Source organism: Scyliorhinus canicula, chromosome 5 (genome assembly GCF_902713615.1).
Source record: "Scyliorhinus canicula chromosome 5, sScyCan1.1, whole genome shotgun sequence".
NCBI lineage: Eukaryota > Metazoa > Chordata > Chondrichthyes > Carcharhiniformes > Scyliorhinidae > Scyliorhinus > Scyliorhinus canicula.
This window is the reverse complement of record NC_052150.1, coordinates 216,899,892-216,914,580: the sequence shown is the minus strand read 5'-3', so window position 1 is coordinate 216,914,580 and position 14,689 is coordinate 216,899,892. Positions and strand designations below refer to the sequence as shown.

Below are 14,689 nucleotides of genomic sequence, written 5' to 3'. Positions count from 1 at the left end.
CGGGGCACGGGCATTAGACAGGGCTGTCCCTTTCTCCGTTGCTCTTTGCGATGGCCATTGAACCTCTGGCGATAGCGTTGTGTTCATTAGAGGGATAGAGGGGAATACACCGGGAGGGAGAGGAGGATCCCATACACAGGTGATCTATACTTGTATATTACGGATCTGATCTCCTTAATAGAAAACATCATGAAGATACTCAGAGATTTGGCACATCTTCAGGTTATAAATTAAACGTGAGTTAGTGTGAAAAGCCCCTAGTCGTCACATTCCAGCACCTGTTCGGGGAAGTCGGTACGGGAATTGAACCCACGCTGCTGGCCATGTTCTGCATTATAAGCCAGCTATTTAGCCCACGGTGCTAAACCAACCCTTTCAGGGCCTGACTCCACAAACTGAACTTTTCCAGCCTCAGCGGTAAGGTTAAAGCGGACTTACAGAGATGGAATGATCTCCCCCTGACTCTAGCGGGCAAGATCCAAACTGTCAAGATGAATGTGATATCCAAGGTTTTTAATTCTTATTTCAATGTATATCCATTATTTTACCCACAGCATATTTTTATTACGGTCAACAAATTAATATCGGCGTTTATCAGGGCAGGTAAGAATCCCAGAGTCTACAACGCTTTCCTTCAGAGAGACAGAGGATCAGGAGGCTTAGCCCTCCTGAATTTCCTGCTTTATTACTGGGCTGCCAACATACAGAAAATTCAACAATGGCTGAGTGACCCGAAGTCGAACTGGAGTAGATTGGAGGCACGGTCTTGTGCCGCAGCCTCCTCCCTATATGCTATAATTACCCCACCGCTGCCCTTTTCCCCAGTAGATCTTTCCTGAACCCGCGGTGATTTATTCCCTTAGGGTTTGGAAACAGTTTCGGCGGCACTTCAAATTTCTCTCACTCTCCTCCCTTGTCCCTAATATGTGCCAACCACCTCTTCGTGCCTTCGAGCTTGGAGCCATCATTCAGGTCCTGGAGAACCGGAGGGCTGGTGCACATTTGGGGATTTGTTCCTAGATGGAGGCTTTGCCAGCCGTGAAAAACTTTCAGACAGATACAATCTGTCCCAATCTTTTTCGTTTTTTTCAAATTTGGGATTTCTCACGTAAGTTATTTTCTTCCTTCTCCTTGGCCCCTCCTTCTTCCTTGCTGGAAAAGGTGTTGGCCTTGAAACAACAGGAGGGTGGGACAATTTCAAATCTGTACAGCCACATTCTATCATCTGATCCTGCCCCTTTGAATAGAGTATATGAGAAATGGGTGGAGGAATTAGGCTCTGTGCTTACTGAGGAGGTTTGGAGAGAAGCCCTCCACATCCTGTGGCAGTGAGTGGATTCTTTAAAAAACGTGGAGAACGAGTGTGACCGCTGTTCACTTACACTGGCGAACCACAGACTTCAGAGAGTCGTGAACACAGCCCAGTCCATCACACGAACCTTCCTCCCATCCATGGACTCTATCTACACCTCCCACTGCCTGGGGAAAGCGGGCAGCATAATCAAAGACCTCTCCCATCCGGCTTACTCACTCTTCCAACTTCTTCCATCGGGCAGGAGATACAAAAGTCTGAAAACACGCACGGACAGACTCAAAAACAGCTTCTTCTCCGCTGCTACCAGACTCCTAATGGACTGACCTCATTAACACTACACCCCTGTATGCTTCGTCCGATGTTGGTGTTACATAGTTACATTGTGTACCTTGTGTTGCCCTACTATGTATTTTCTCTTTCCTTTTCTTCCCATGTACTTAATGATCTGTTGAGCTGCTCGCAGAAAAATACTTTTTACTGTAACTCGGTACACGTGACAATAAACAAAATCCAATCTAATCCACACATGCATTTTGGTCCTGTCCTCAGCTTACTGGATACCGGGCCTCCTTTTTCGACACAATATTGCAGCTAACCCTAGAACCTTGCCCGCTAGTTGCAATATTTGGGGTTTTGGACTCCCTGTCTTTCTACCGGGGAGTGAAGGTGATGTTCTTGCCTTCGCTTCCTTCATAGCCAGAAGGCGAATATTACTCAACTGGAGATCTCCCTCACCAGCCAAGGCATCTGCCTGGGTAGAAGATTTGATATCAGTCTTGCATCTGGAGAAAGTCAAGTATACCATCAGAGGCTTGTTGGGGAGGTCCTACCAGAGATGGCAGCCATTCATTTCTTTCTTTAAGGATAGGGACACGTTAGAGGGTAAAGGGGGATGAGTTAATGGGGGTAAATTAGGGGTTCCTGGTTCCACTGCACTCTTTAACTGCGTTCCTACTTTTGTTAAGGTTGTTTTTTCTTTTATTTGGTTGTTGATGAAAGTTATATTGTGTGTATATTTGTTGGCTATATGCATATTACTGTTTATATTTGATAATTCAAGAAATTGTTTATTCAAAAAAACTTGTGGTTGGGGTTGGTTTTTGTAAACTAACCTTGTTTGAGTTTGGAATAAAATATATTTTTTTAAAAAGCAAGCGCTTCAAAGACACCCTTGAAAGCTTAGCTCAAGAAATGCAGCATCGGGATCAACGTCTGGGAGATCCTTCCTCAGAAGAGACCCACTTGGAGGAACCTCTTGATTGAAGGGATACAATTATTCGAGGGCACTGGGCAGCAAGAGGAGGCTCGGCAAAGGAGCCTGAAAAAGAAATACCAGTGATCTAGTCCAAGGACCGATCCCACCTCCCGGAAACTCCTGCCTCCCACCTCCCGGAAGATGCGACTCTAGGACCCGACTCATCAGCTACACGAGGACGCACAGAACCCATGACCAGCAACATGGAGTTGCTTAGGTGGACAATCACACTCGTTAGCGAGTGATCGCCGAAGAAGAGACGTAGGAAAAAAAATAACTTTTCTTTTTCCTTTCTGTATGGCGACTAACCTGTTGTGTATTTCCAGTAGTTTTTTAATTTTTAATTCAGCACTTGCAGTTTTTTTCCATTTTAACAATGAAATAGTTTCTTTTTTTAGTTCTTCCAGCTTCAATGCGAATTGTTTCTATTATTGTGAAGACTTTTTCATATTTTGAAATTATATGTATATGATAATTAATAATTTTAGGGATACTTCATTAAAATTAAAATCTAGGTCCATACAGTCTGTCAGTTATTGGACAGTGAGCATGAGTTAAGTTAACTCTTCTGGGATAGAATACAGATTCAGATATTAATACAGTTAATTCAGATGTTGATTATGTAAAATATGTACAATCTCTTCATCTTACAGCATCACTGGCAGGAATGCAACTTCAGCGGGGAGATATAGCAGTGAGTATATTCTTATTGTTGAGGAGCTTGCACATGTTTGTTAGATAATGAACATGATAATAATGATTTAGCACAGTGGGCTAAACAGCTGGCTTATAATGCAGAACAAGGCCAGCAGCGTGGGTTCAATTCCCGTACCAGCCTCCCAGAACAGGCGCCAGAATGTGGCAACTTCATTGAAGCCTACTTGTGACAATAATTATATTATAATCGCTTATTGTCACAAGTAGGCTTCAATGAAGTTACTGTGAAAAGCCCCTAGTCACCACATTCCGGCACCTGTTCGGGGAGGCTGGTGCGGGAATTGAACCCGCGCTGCTGTCTTGTTCTGCATTACAAGCCAGCTGTTTAGCCCTCTGTGCTAAATCAGCCCCTACATTCAAGTTACAAGAAAGAAAAGTTAGCTGTTTTTAATTCCCTTCTATTCTCCAAGTTTTATGTTATTTATTCATGGGATGTGAGTAGCATTGGCTCGGCCAGCATTTATTGCCCTTGAGTTAGTGATGGTGAGCCACCTTCCTGAACTGCTGCAGTCAACGTGTTGTAGGTACACCCGCAGTGCTGTTGGGGAGAGCCAGGATTGTGAGCCAGCGACTGTGAATGAACACCGATATATTTACAATTCAGGATGGTGTGTGGCCTGGAGGGGAACCTGCAGGTGAGGTTGTTCCCATGCATCCGCTGCCCTTGTCCTTAAAGTGGTAGAGATTGCAGAATGAAAGGTGCTGTTGTAGGAGCCTTGGTGAGCTCCTGCAGTGCATCTTGTAGATGGTACGCACTGCTTACAGCGTGCGTAGGGGAGTGAACATTTATTGTGGTGGGAGGAATGGCAACCAAGAGGGCTGCTTTGTCTTGGATGGTGATGAGTTTTTTGAGTGTTGTTGGAGCTGCACCCGTGCAGGCAAGTGGAGAGTATTCCATCACACCTTGTAGATGATGGGCAGACTTTGGAGAGTCAGAAGGTGAGCTACTCTCTGCAGAATTTCCAGCCCTAGTGGTGCTTCCTGCCCTTGTTTTCTGTCCTCCCTTCCCACCGGTATATCCAGTCTATCGAGGAACCATCCTCGAGTCCCCCGAATCCAGGCATTTGGAGGTATATTACCCTCGGTAAATGTTTGTAAAGGCCTCGTTAACCTCGTCTGGGTCCGCTATCATCCTACCATTTCTACCCCTAACTTGTGCTAACTCTTGCGCAGCTGCCTGTCTCTCAACTGGTGTGCCAGCATGTGGCTGGCCTTGTCTCCATGTTCACAGAAGGCCCCCTGGGCTTGCCGGAGCTAATGGACTGCCTTCTGCGTGGAGAGCAGGTCAAATTCCTACTGCAGCTATTTTCTTTCCGCCAGGCCAGAAGCTCCACAGTTGGGAATGTGGAGTATCGGCGATCCACCTCCAGTATGGAGTCAACCAATTGCTGCTTGGCTGCCCTTTCTTTCCTGTCCCTAAGGGCCCTATTGGCTATGATTTCACCCCTGATCACTGCCTTCAGAGACTCCCTAAAGGTCTCTTTGATGGCTAGGGTATCGCTGAGCTTTGATGTGCAGAATTCCTTATGGGCGGGGAACTCTGCATCCATCCTCCATGGGGTGGCATTGGCTTATCCCTTCTCCAACCTTACATCTATGTAATGCGGTGTGTGGTCGGAGTTTATAATCGCGGAATATTCTGCCTTTGTTACCCCTGGAAGCACCCTTTTCCCTACAAAGAGGTCTATGCGTGAATAGGCCTTGTGCACATGGGAGAAGAAAGAGAATTCTTTTTCTCTCGGGTGATTGAACCTCCACGGACTATAGTCCCCTATCTGCTCCATAAAGGCGTTCAATTCTCGTGCCACACGTGATACATTACCTGTCTTCAGGTTGGATCTGTCCAATGTTGGGTCCTGTACACAGTTAAGCTTTCCCCCATGATAAGTTGGTTGGTGTCCAGCTCCGGGATTTCGGCCATCGTTTTCTTGATGAATTCTGCGTTGTCCCAGTTTGGGGCGTATATATTTACCAAGACTACTGTGGAACCTTCCAGGGTCTCACTGACCATCATGTATCCCCCCCCCCCCCCCCCCCCCCCCCCCCTCCCCTGGATTCGTGACCGTGCTCGTCACCGTGAATGATATAGTCCTGTTGATTAGTATGGCCAAACCCCCTTGTCCTGGTGTTGAAACATGAATGAACTGTTTGTCCACCCAGCAGTCGGTCACTCTCTCTTAGGTGTGTCTCCTGTAGGAAGGCTACATCCACCTTCAGATACTTAAAAAATTTATTTTTGTTATGATGGCATTAGAGACATTATTCACCCCACCCCCAACCCCACAGAAAGCTCACTTCAACAAGCCAGTCTCTCCGTAACACAAGAAATAAGAGAATACAACAAGGTCCACCAAACTGAGCATAGTGCGATCCCAGTAACCGGGTGTCTCAGCCAATGAGCCTGGGACCAGAAGATGGCAGCTCGCTGGTAGCAAAGACATTTGCACTGAGATTTTTCTGCCTCGCTTACACACGCACAGGCCATAGACAGACGCAGGCGTGTCAAGAACCGGAGGGCACCTTCAGATACTTGAGATGGGCGAGGACTCTGGATCTCTGAAGGGCATGGTAGCACAGTGTTTAGCACTGTTGCTTCACAGCGCCAGGGACCCTGTTTCAATTCCTGGCTTTGGTCACTGTCTGTGCGGAGTCTGCACATTCTCCCCATGTCCGCGTGGGTTTCTTCCAGGTGCTCCGGTTTCCTCCCACAAGTCCTGAAAGACGTGTTAGATGAATTGGACATTCTGAATTCACCCTCTGTGTACCTGAACAGGTGCTGGAGTGTGGCGACTAGGGGCTTTTCACAGTAACTTCATTACAGTGTTAATGTAAGCCTACGTGTGACAATAATAATGATTATTATTATTATGCAGGCCATAACTTATTTGTATCAAATTGATTTTAAGTAAATTAGAATATGTAAATATTGTATAATAGTGTTCAATTTCTTTTGATTATATTCCAAAAACATGAATAGTCAACCATCTTCCTTCGTCTTGGATTTCCAGTTGTATCAATGAGGCTTTTTATTGAATTTTTCAGGTAAGCCTTGGGACCAGTGATACTGCCTTTCTCTGGATTCAGGACCCAAAACCCACCTTAGAGGGACACATCTTCTGTAACCCTGTTGATAGCAATGCCTACATGGCACTTATATGGTAAAATAGTTTCTAAAATAGAAAAAGGGGAAATTAATGTTTGCTTTATCCTTTTTGTCCCCCGTCCTGTCTAAGATGCCGGCTGTTTACTGCCACCGTTAGCTCGGGCAGTGGGCTAGGTTGTGTATTTGATTAACATTAGCGGATGCTACGTTTCAATGAGCAAAATGATGATTGTAGGATCATAGGATAGAAGCCATTGTCAGTAATGTAGCAAATCACTCCTGTATGTTTCTACGCACTCACTTTAATCAGGTCACACTCTTGAACCCAAATTGTGCTCAAAAAATTATAGTGATTAATCAAAGACATTAATCATAGAATTTACACTGCAGAAGGAGGCTATTCAGCCCATCGAGTGTGCACTAACTCTTGGTTAGAGCACCCTACTTAAGCTCACGTCTCCACCCTATCCCGTAACCCTTTTTGGACACCAAGAGCAATTTAGAATGGCCAATCCACCTGACCTGCACATCTTTGGACTGTGGGAAGAAACCGGAGCACCCGGTGGAAACCCATGCAGACACGAGAAAAACGTGCAGACTCCACACAGACAGTGACCCAATTAAGACATTGTAATTTCAAGAAGATCAATCCACCGCAACTTGATGCAAAGTTCTTCTAATAACTTAAATGAGACTAAAATCTATTATAATCATAAAAAAAAGAAAAAATGACTCTTTTCCCCAAGAATATTGTTTCAAATTATAGGCAACCTCCCATCATTTGTAATCCACAAGAGTAAGGCATCCGCATTTCTGTGTTGGTGCTAGATTATTGAATGAAATGTTTTTATGAATCACTAATTTTCTCCATTCTGCATGCCATTAAAGCTGGAGGGGATATATTTACTTGGATTTCTCTGTTGCTGTGCACCCAATCCCCATAAATGTACACGGTCAGCCTGTATAGATGTGATTCTGCTGTATTTTCTGTCATTATTCATGATGTGTGTGAGTTTGCATGTGAAGTTTTCTTCAATAAGGTTCACATTGTTCCAGTGTTGCGCAAAGGGCGGAGACAAAGGTTATCCTGTGTTCATAATGTGACATTTTGAGGATTTGATCAATAGTATAGGAATCTATAAGAAAATGAGAAATGTTTTAAACAAACTACCGTGCCAGATAAGTAAATTTTAACATAAAATAAATATTATTTGTGCCCTCATCTAACTCGTTGCCTTATCTCTAGTTTTAAGAATGGCTCCTTGACAAGAGAGAAGATCCGTGACGAGAGCGCTTCTGGTTCATGGGATGAATTTGCAAAAGCATTGAAAGCCACTTGTCCTGGGAATAATGGAAATTTAGGTAAACTGGAAAATGTGCACAGGGCTTTCATGAACTATGAGAGACTGTTTTTAATTTTTTGGAGACTCGAGCTATCATCTTCAGCAGGAGTCTTCCACAGGGCCAAAGATGATAGCTTCCCATTTCCCAATGTTTGTGGCTCATTTATTATTGGATGAAAGTCAAATATTTTGCGAACAGGGATGGTGGGGAGGATCAAGAAAGTTGACGTGGGGAGGTGTTGAACCGTGTGCCATCAGCATATACATGGAACCTGACCTCATTTCTTCAAATGGTGTTGTTATGGGGAAAAATGTAGATGGGGAACAGCAAACGGCCAACATAACAGCTTAGGGGAGTCCTGAGGTAACAGTATGGGGTGAAAAGAGGGGCTGTTGATGCTCTGGTTATGATCGATTGGTCAGAGTGGAGGCAAGTGAGGGCGTCAAATTTAGCTGGATGACAGAGGAGCGATTTTGAAGAAGGATAGCATGACTGACCATCTAATGCTGGGGGGAGATTGAGAAGGACAAGGGAATACAGTGCTCTGTAGTTACATTCACTGGGGATGTCATTTGATACCAGTTTTATTGGGTGGGGAGAAACAGTACCTGAGGAGAAGGACTGCTGGTGCAGGAAGCAGGAAAGGTATTGGATGGTCAGCATTTTAGTTGCTGCCCTAATAATTGATTTCTTGTAAAACAAAATTTATTTTTAAATATTAGTCGCATAAGCTAGTTAACACACACTTGTATTTGGGAAGCATAACTACCTATCCCTTTGAAAAATACTCCAAACATATTGGGTTTCTGCAGAAATGAGCTTTGGATGTTAGGCTTTCTAATATAAAGGATAAAATTGCAGGGTTTTGATGCTGTTGATCTGGAGCTTCCTTATGTGAAGACCCGGTAGATGTCAGGAGGTTTTCAACAACTCAGCTTCAGCAAGTAAGAGAATATCGAGCTAGATGAATTCTTCGAATCTCGGGTTTTCAGGTTGCCAAATGCAGACAAGTTTTACTCTGAGAAGGATTCTCCGACAGCAGGTTGATAATCATACATGGAATTGGGGCAAGGCAGTGAGAAAGCGAGTTAGACCAGCCTTCCTTCTCCCCTTATTCTCCAAAACACACACATTTGTAAAAACCACAGGTCCAAAACGTAAAGCTCGTCTCTGCCATGTGATTTCTAGTAAATCACTAGCCTTTGCTGGTTTTCCCCCATCAATTAAAGTGATTGCTGTTCAAAACAGACAAACAGCTCTTTACCCCCTGGTACCGTGTTAGTCAGGTGATTTTGTGGGACAAGGCAGGGTTGCTCCCAGTGAACTTGTGACCCTTTTAAAAAAAACTCCAGGTCACCATCCAAGTGTCCGGGTAATGCAATGTCTTTCCGTATTTTAAAAAAATAAATAGTTTTGAAAGAAATGATTTTTCCAACACAGTTCACCAGAATTATACAGATTTCTTCCTGACACTGAAGCAGGAGAAAACCATTAGGGTGAAGCATCAGAGAGAAGTAGCACTTCGGGGAAGCCCAGTGCATGATTCACACATATCTCCCGAATCAATATTAAATGATTGAGTTTTAGTTGAAGGCTTTTTTCTTATTATTTGTACTGTCTTTCTGTTTTTTTAAGGGTTTTATTTTGATGTGATGGAGATTACCCCTGCTGTAGTAGGTATTCATCGATTCAACGCTAAGAACTGCAAAGTAAGTGTGACAAAAATGGATTTTCATCTGTTTTGGATGCTTAACTTGTACTGTGTACTGTTGGAAATAGCATGCAAGAAGTACGAGAAGTCACACACAATGTTTCTCAATAATAAAGCTTGTTGGTTGAGAGTCCAGGCTGATTGGCTGTCGGAGCTGCAAAAAAAAGTGTGCTCCTATGTGCTTCCTAAGGTGTTAATTAATTAATTAGAACTATCACATTTAATTGCAAGCGTCCTTCCTATTGTCAAAGTTAAGCTATCCATCCAATGGCCGTGATTCTTCGGTTTCAAAACTAATTGCTCCAGGTAGCGGAGAATTGGGGTGTGTCCTGCTGGTGCAAGGAGCTTTGCCAAGGTAGTATTCACATATTTTTATTATGCTAAATTATCCATTGCAGCTAGCATGACGGTCTCCCTGCATTTATTGATCTCGGGCCGCCATTTTGAATGGCCGCCCCAGTCCCAGCATCCATAGATATTCCCCCCACCCCACCTACAACTCAAATGTTGACCCTCCCTGTTGACAAGGGGAGCACCCCCCCCTTTTATCGAGGAGGGGCATCCTCTCCCCATCACGAGGAGAACATCACACCCTCCCCCCAATGCCACGCACTCATGAGGGTGATCCAACTCCCCCCTTCAGGCCCTGCCCCCTCGCATTGCCAATGCTGCACTGCCCCCGGTACCCTGGCAGTGACAGCCTAGCCTGGCGCGTTATTGAGGCTGAGGCTAAGTTCTTTCTCCGGTTAGAAAAGATGAAGTGAAAGCATTTAGAATTTTTGTAGTGGCCAGCAGCTGTCAATCAGAACAAGGATGCTGATAAACATTACAGTTAGGATCAATGGAGGGTACTTCTAATGCATTCAGGCATGAAGAGAAAGTTAAATAAACAAACCTCCTGCCTGCTGTGTTTAAACCATTAGGCTGTGAATCAAAGGCTGGTTAGAGGTACTGCACTGTGAAATTGAATGAATGCAAAGCATTTCAAAGGATCCCAGATGATTCAAAGCTTTCAAGTGTTGCGGACTTTCTAGGAAAGCTGAGACACTTCAAAAAGCAGCAGATTTAAATGCCTAGGGCTGAGGGATATGAGGAATGGGAAAATCTTCTTGGCTTGACTCTTCAGTGAACTTTCTGATCTGCTGATCAGCTGTCAAGCAGAGAAGTTAAAAATGAGAATACCTCGTCAGAGTTTAAACAGTTCACAGACAAGGATGATGATTTTGAACAGAGGGCTGCCTGAGGTCACCATGCCAAGTGTGATCTTCAGCACGGTAGCACAAGTGGCTAGCACTGTGGCTTCACAGGTTCGATTCCCCACTGGGTCACTGTCTGTGCAGAGTCTACACGTTCTCCCCGTGTGTGTGTGGGTTTCCCCCAGGTGATCCAGTTTCCTTCCACAGTCCAAAGATGTGCAGGTTAGGTGGATTGGCCATGATAAATTGCCCTTAGTGTCCAAAAGGGTTAGGAAGGGTAATTGGATTACGAGAATCGGGTGGAAGTGAGGGCTTAAGTGGGTCGATGCAGACTAGATGTGCCGAATGGCCTCCTTCTGCACTGTATGTTCTATGTCTATGTTCTATGTTCAATTTGCCCAGGGCTAGAATGGGCTGTCCAGACACCAGAGCCCCATTCTGGGGGAGGGTCCGGAGTAAAACCCTTTACCCCAAGCCTAGCCTAACCCCATGATCCTTGGGAGACCCTCCCTCTGCGGCTGGTGGCGGTACATGGGCACATAAACAATGGACAAACTCTTTGACCTCCTTCGGGGTCCATCACACCAGAGCTGCACTTCCAGCCAGTTAATTGCATTCAGATGAATGCCTAAGAGCTTTTTACATGTTCCCGTCGATGTGAGGCAGGAAGCCTCACTATGGCTGGAGAGTGGGAATGGATCCGCCGCCCGACGCCGATCCCATTGTTGTCCTGACGCAGGATGCTCCGCTCGATCGGGATTCCCGATTTTAGCTGCTTGGAGTGGAGAATCTCTCCCCAGTATTATTGTGTGAAATGCAAACTTACGTGGGTAGCTAGGGATGTAATGTATTTCGGAGCGATAGTCATCTATTATTTCCTGTTCTCATTTAATTGCAACGGTGGCCAGATCAAATTTCTGTGGGCAACCAAGTGTGCAGAAGTGGTGCTAAATTGTCTTGTGTTACAACCTTAACATTTAAAGAAAAATCCAAACACACTGCAATTAACTGAGAAATCTCCGCAACAAGATTTCCTGTTTTTAAAAAAACAACTTTATTGTATATGAAAACAAATTAAACAAGCAAGACCAAAGAGCATCAGTTTAACAAATTATTTTACCTTCAACACAACATTTTGATTCTCTAACCCATGTTAATAATTTCCAACTCGAATGGAGTTTTGTGATGCCCTCATCCCATTAAGGAACTCTTGTTGGCAACCTGGGTTTATCTTATTTTGCTCTGGGAACTATATGTATAATTTAAGTATGGGCAGGTATTCTGGCTCTATTGTACTAGGATAGAAGACCCCCCGATTGTTTATGGTTTTCACGCTGTTAACTCTGACCTTGAAGATAAACATATATCACCGTTGAAGTGTAATTAACTCCCAAGTTTGTTTGAATTGGATCCACTTCAGCGTTGCTTCAGTCTTTCAATCAGATGCCCCCGTTTGCCTCGCAGTTAAAACTTTAATTCCTAAATCTAAAAGTTATATTCTAAAATATGAATTGTGAGCTAGATATTCACACCAGTATTGGTCAAAGAATCATCTCCGCTTGAATTTAATGGGGTTGTTTGAGAAATATATCAGAGGTCTTTGAGAAGGAATAGTGATTGTAACACTATATGTGGCTTCATGTGTTTAGTTGTTAACTACAATTGCTCACCAGAGTAGAACTCTGTTTTTTGGACGATCCAGCAGGGTAGCTGATCAATTCCAAAGTTGATATGTTCCACAGCACAAGTAGTGGTTTTATATTCTGAGGTCGGTTTAGAGAAAATGTGAGTGTCATATTTGGAATTTTACGTATCAATAGTAATGTATGATTCATTGCTTTATACTGATGTGGAGATTCCGGCATTGGACTGGGGTGAGCACAGTAAGAAGTTTACAACACCAGGTTAAAGTCCATAGGTTTGTTTTGAATCACTAGCTTTCAGAGCACAGCTCCTTCCTCATGATTCACCTCATTCACCTGAGGAAGGAGCTGTGCTCCAAAAGCTAGTGATTCGAAACAAACCTGTTGGATTTGAACCTGGTGTTGTAAGACTTCTTATTGTTGCTTTACACTGTTTACTGTCCATTCCTAGTCTTATGAAAATAAATGGCTTTTGGTCTGCACTGAACATCTAAAAAAGCACTCTACCTCGGCTCACTCCCCTGCCCAATCTCCATAACCACATAACCCCACCTAACCTGCACATCTTTGGACACTAAGGGGCAATTTAGCATGGCCATTCCATCTAACCGGCACATCTTTGGATTTTGGGAGGAAACCGGAGCACCCGAAGGAAACCCACGCAGACACGTGCTCGGACTGCTCTGAGCCTGGCTAGCCCCAATCTTCTGGTGCCTAGACAAAAGAAAATTGAGTTTTAATGGATAAGTTAAGTTATTTCAGAGTACATTTTGACTTTGATTGTCAGGCTTGATAAACTGATGGAACTGTGATCCATATTGGGTTGTTAGGAGAGGCCAATCTCCCCTTGAGTATATGAGTGATCCCTGTCCTTCCCAGCTCAGATGCAGTCTCCTGAAATTCAGTGGGAGACGATATCTGCCGTCTCTCACCCGGTCTGGGCTCACCCACTTGTGTGTCAGCTTGGCCTGCATGAAGACGGAGGAAAGACATATGATCAGAAGGAATGGACCAGAGTTGGGTGAGATAGATGTTCCCTGTGTGTGGGCGTGCCCTCCCCAGAAGAGTCAGAGGATGGAGGGTGGAGTAAAATGACAGATGGGATGGTGGTGATGTGAAAGCCTCTATGAGAGAATGAGTGTTGAACATAGAACATAGAACAGTACAGCACAGAACAGGACCTTCGGCCCTCGATGTTGTGCCGAGCAATGATCACCCTACAAGCCAACGTATCCATCCTATTCCAGTAACCCAACAACCCACCCCATTAACCTTATTTTTTTAGGACACTAAGGGCAATTTAGTTGAGATGTGTCCCGGCTAATGGATGCGTGCAGGAGTAGCTGTGTGAGTATGTGACGATGAGAGTTTTGATACTAGAAGGTTTTGATACTAGAGGGAGTTAGTAATAGAGTCAAACAGCACAGAAAAGGCCCTTCAGCCCATCGAGTCTGCGCCGGTCAAAAACAACCACCTAACCATTCTAATCCCATTTCCCAGCACTTGGCCCATAGACTTGTATGCCGTTGGATCGCAAGTGCACATCTAAATATTTCTTAAATAATATGAGGGTCTCTGCCTCCACCACTTCTTCAGGCAGCGAGTTGCACACTCCCACCATCTCTTGAGTTGAGAGATGATTCATTCATCCTTTTGCTGCGCTGTGTGACACTTTGGGCACAAGTGGCAGCCTTGCTGAACTCCTGAGCGACTGCCTCCCAGGTTGGCGACATAATATTCAGGTGCTCCCTGGAGCCAATCCTGGGTAGAGGACATGCCTCTGCGCCTGGACTCTACACGTCAAGACGTCAAGGGTCCGGTGGCTGAACTGGGGTGCTGCCTTCAGGCTGGTAGCCTCCTGCTTCTGTCTAGAGTGCTATCAACTGAGCCACACCGGGCACCTACAATTCAATAGCTAGTACACAGAGTAAGAATGATCTGTTATGGTTCTTAGGACTCCCTACTGTTTAACGCGCTATTGGCAGCAAAGATTATATCTAAAAAGAGGAAATAATACAAGCTATTTATGTCGGAACCCAAGAAAATACATAGTATAAATAAAAAAATCCAAAGTGTGACACTGTGCACTGAGTATTCTCCGTAGTCTTTGTTTTTATTTACCATTGGGCTTTGTCACTTCATCAGCTAATTTCATAAGTGGCACCAATAATCTGAAAAAATAAATTCTCCTCTGACTTTTAATATGACAAGAGGGGGGGGGGAGATGAAAGAGGGAAGACACATGTTTGAAGCTTGCAAAAGACAGCCTCCCAAGGCCAAGTCCAACCAGCCCTAACTCTATAAAGACAGCTGCAAAAGCAAGGTCAAAGATTCCCAATGACCTCATTCAAGAGAAGCCACACAAACAAAAATATATATTCGTGTTAACCTGACAGAGCACTTAA

The 14,689-nt window shown here is 44.3% G+C and overlaps 1 protein-coding gene across 9 annotated transcripts in view; it reads left to right on the top strand.

Moving 5' to 3' along the window:
• xylb (xylulokinase homolog (H. influenzae)) overlaps positions 1 to 14,689 on the top strand; it is a 237,329-nt gene that overhangs the window by 50,680 nt on the left and 171,960 nt on the right. For 8 of the 9 annotated variants that reach the window (XR_005460798.1, XM_038798491.1, XM_038798490.1 and 5 more), the window contains 4 exons: positions 3,224 to 3,264; positions 6,330 to 6,445; positions 7,637 to 7,752; positions 9,370 to 9,443. Coding sequence is in view for 8 of the 9 variants with exons in the window: in XM_038798491.1 (XP_038654419.1) it covers positions 3,224 to 3,264; positions 6,330 to 6,445; positions 7,637 to 7,752; positions 9,370 to 9,443 (347 nt within the window). In the remaining variant the exon portion in view is untranslated. Of the gene's footprint in view, positions 1 to 3,223; positions 3,265 to 6,264; positions 6,446 to 7,636; positions 7,753 to 9,369; positions 9,444 to 14,689 lie in introns of all 9 variants that reach the window. The other variant, XM_038798489.1, reaches the window with a different exon arrangement.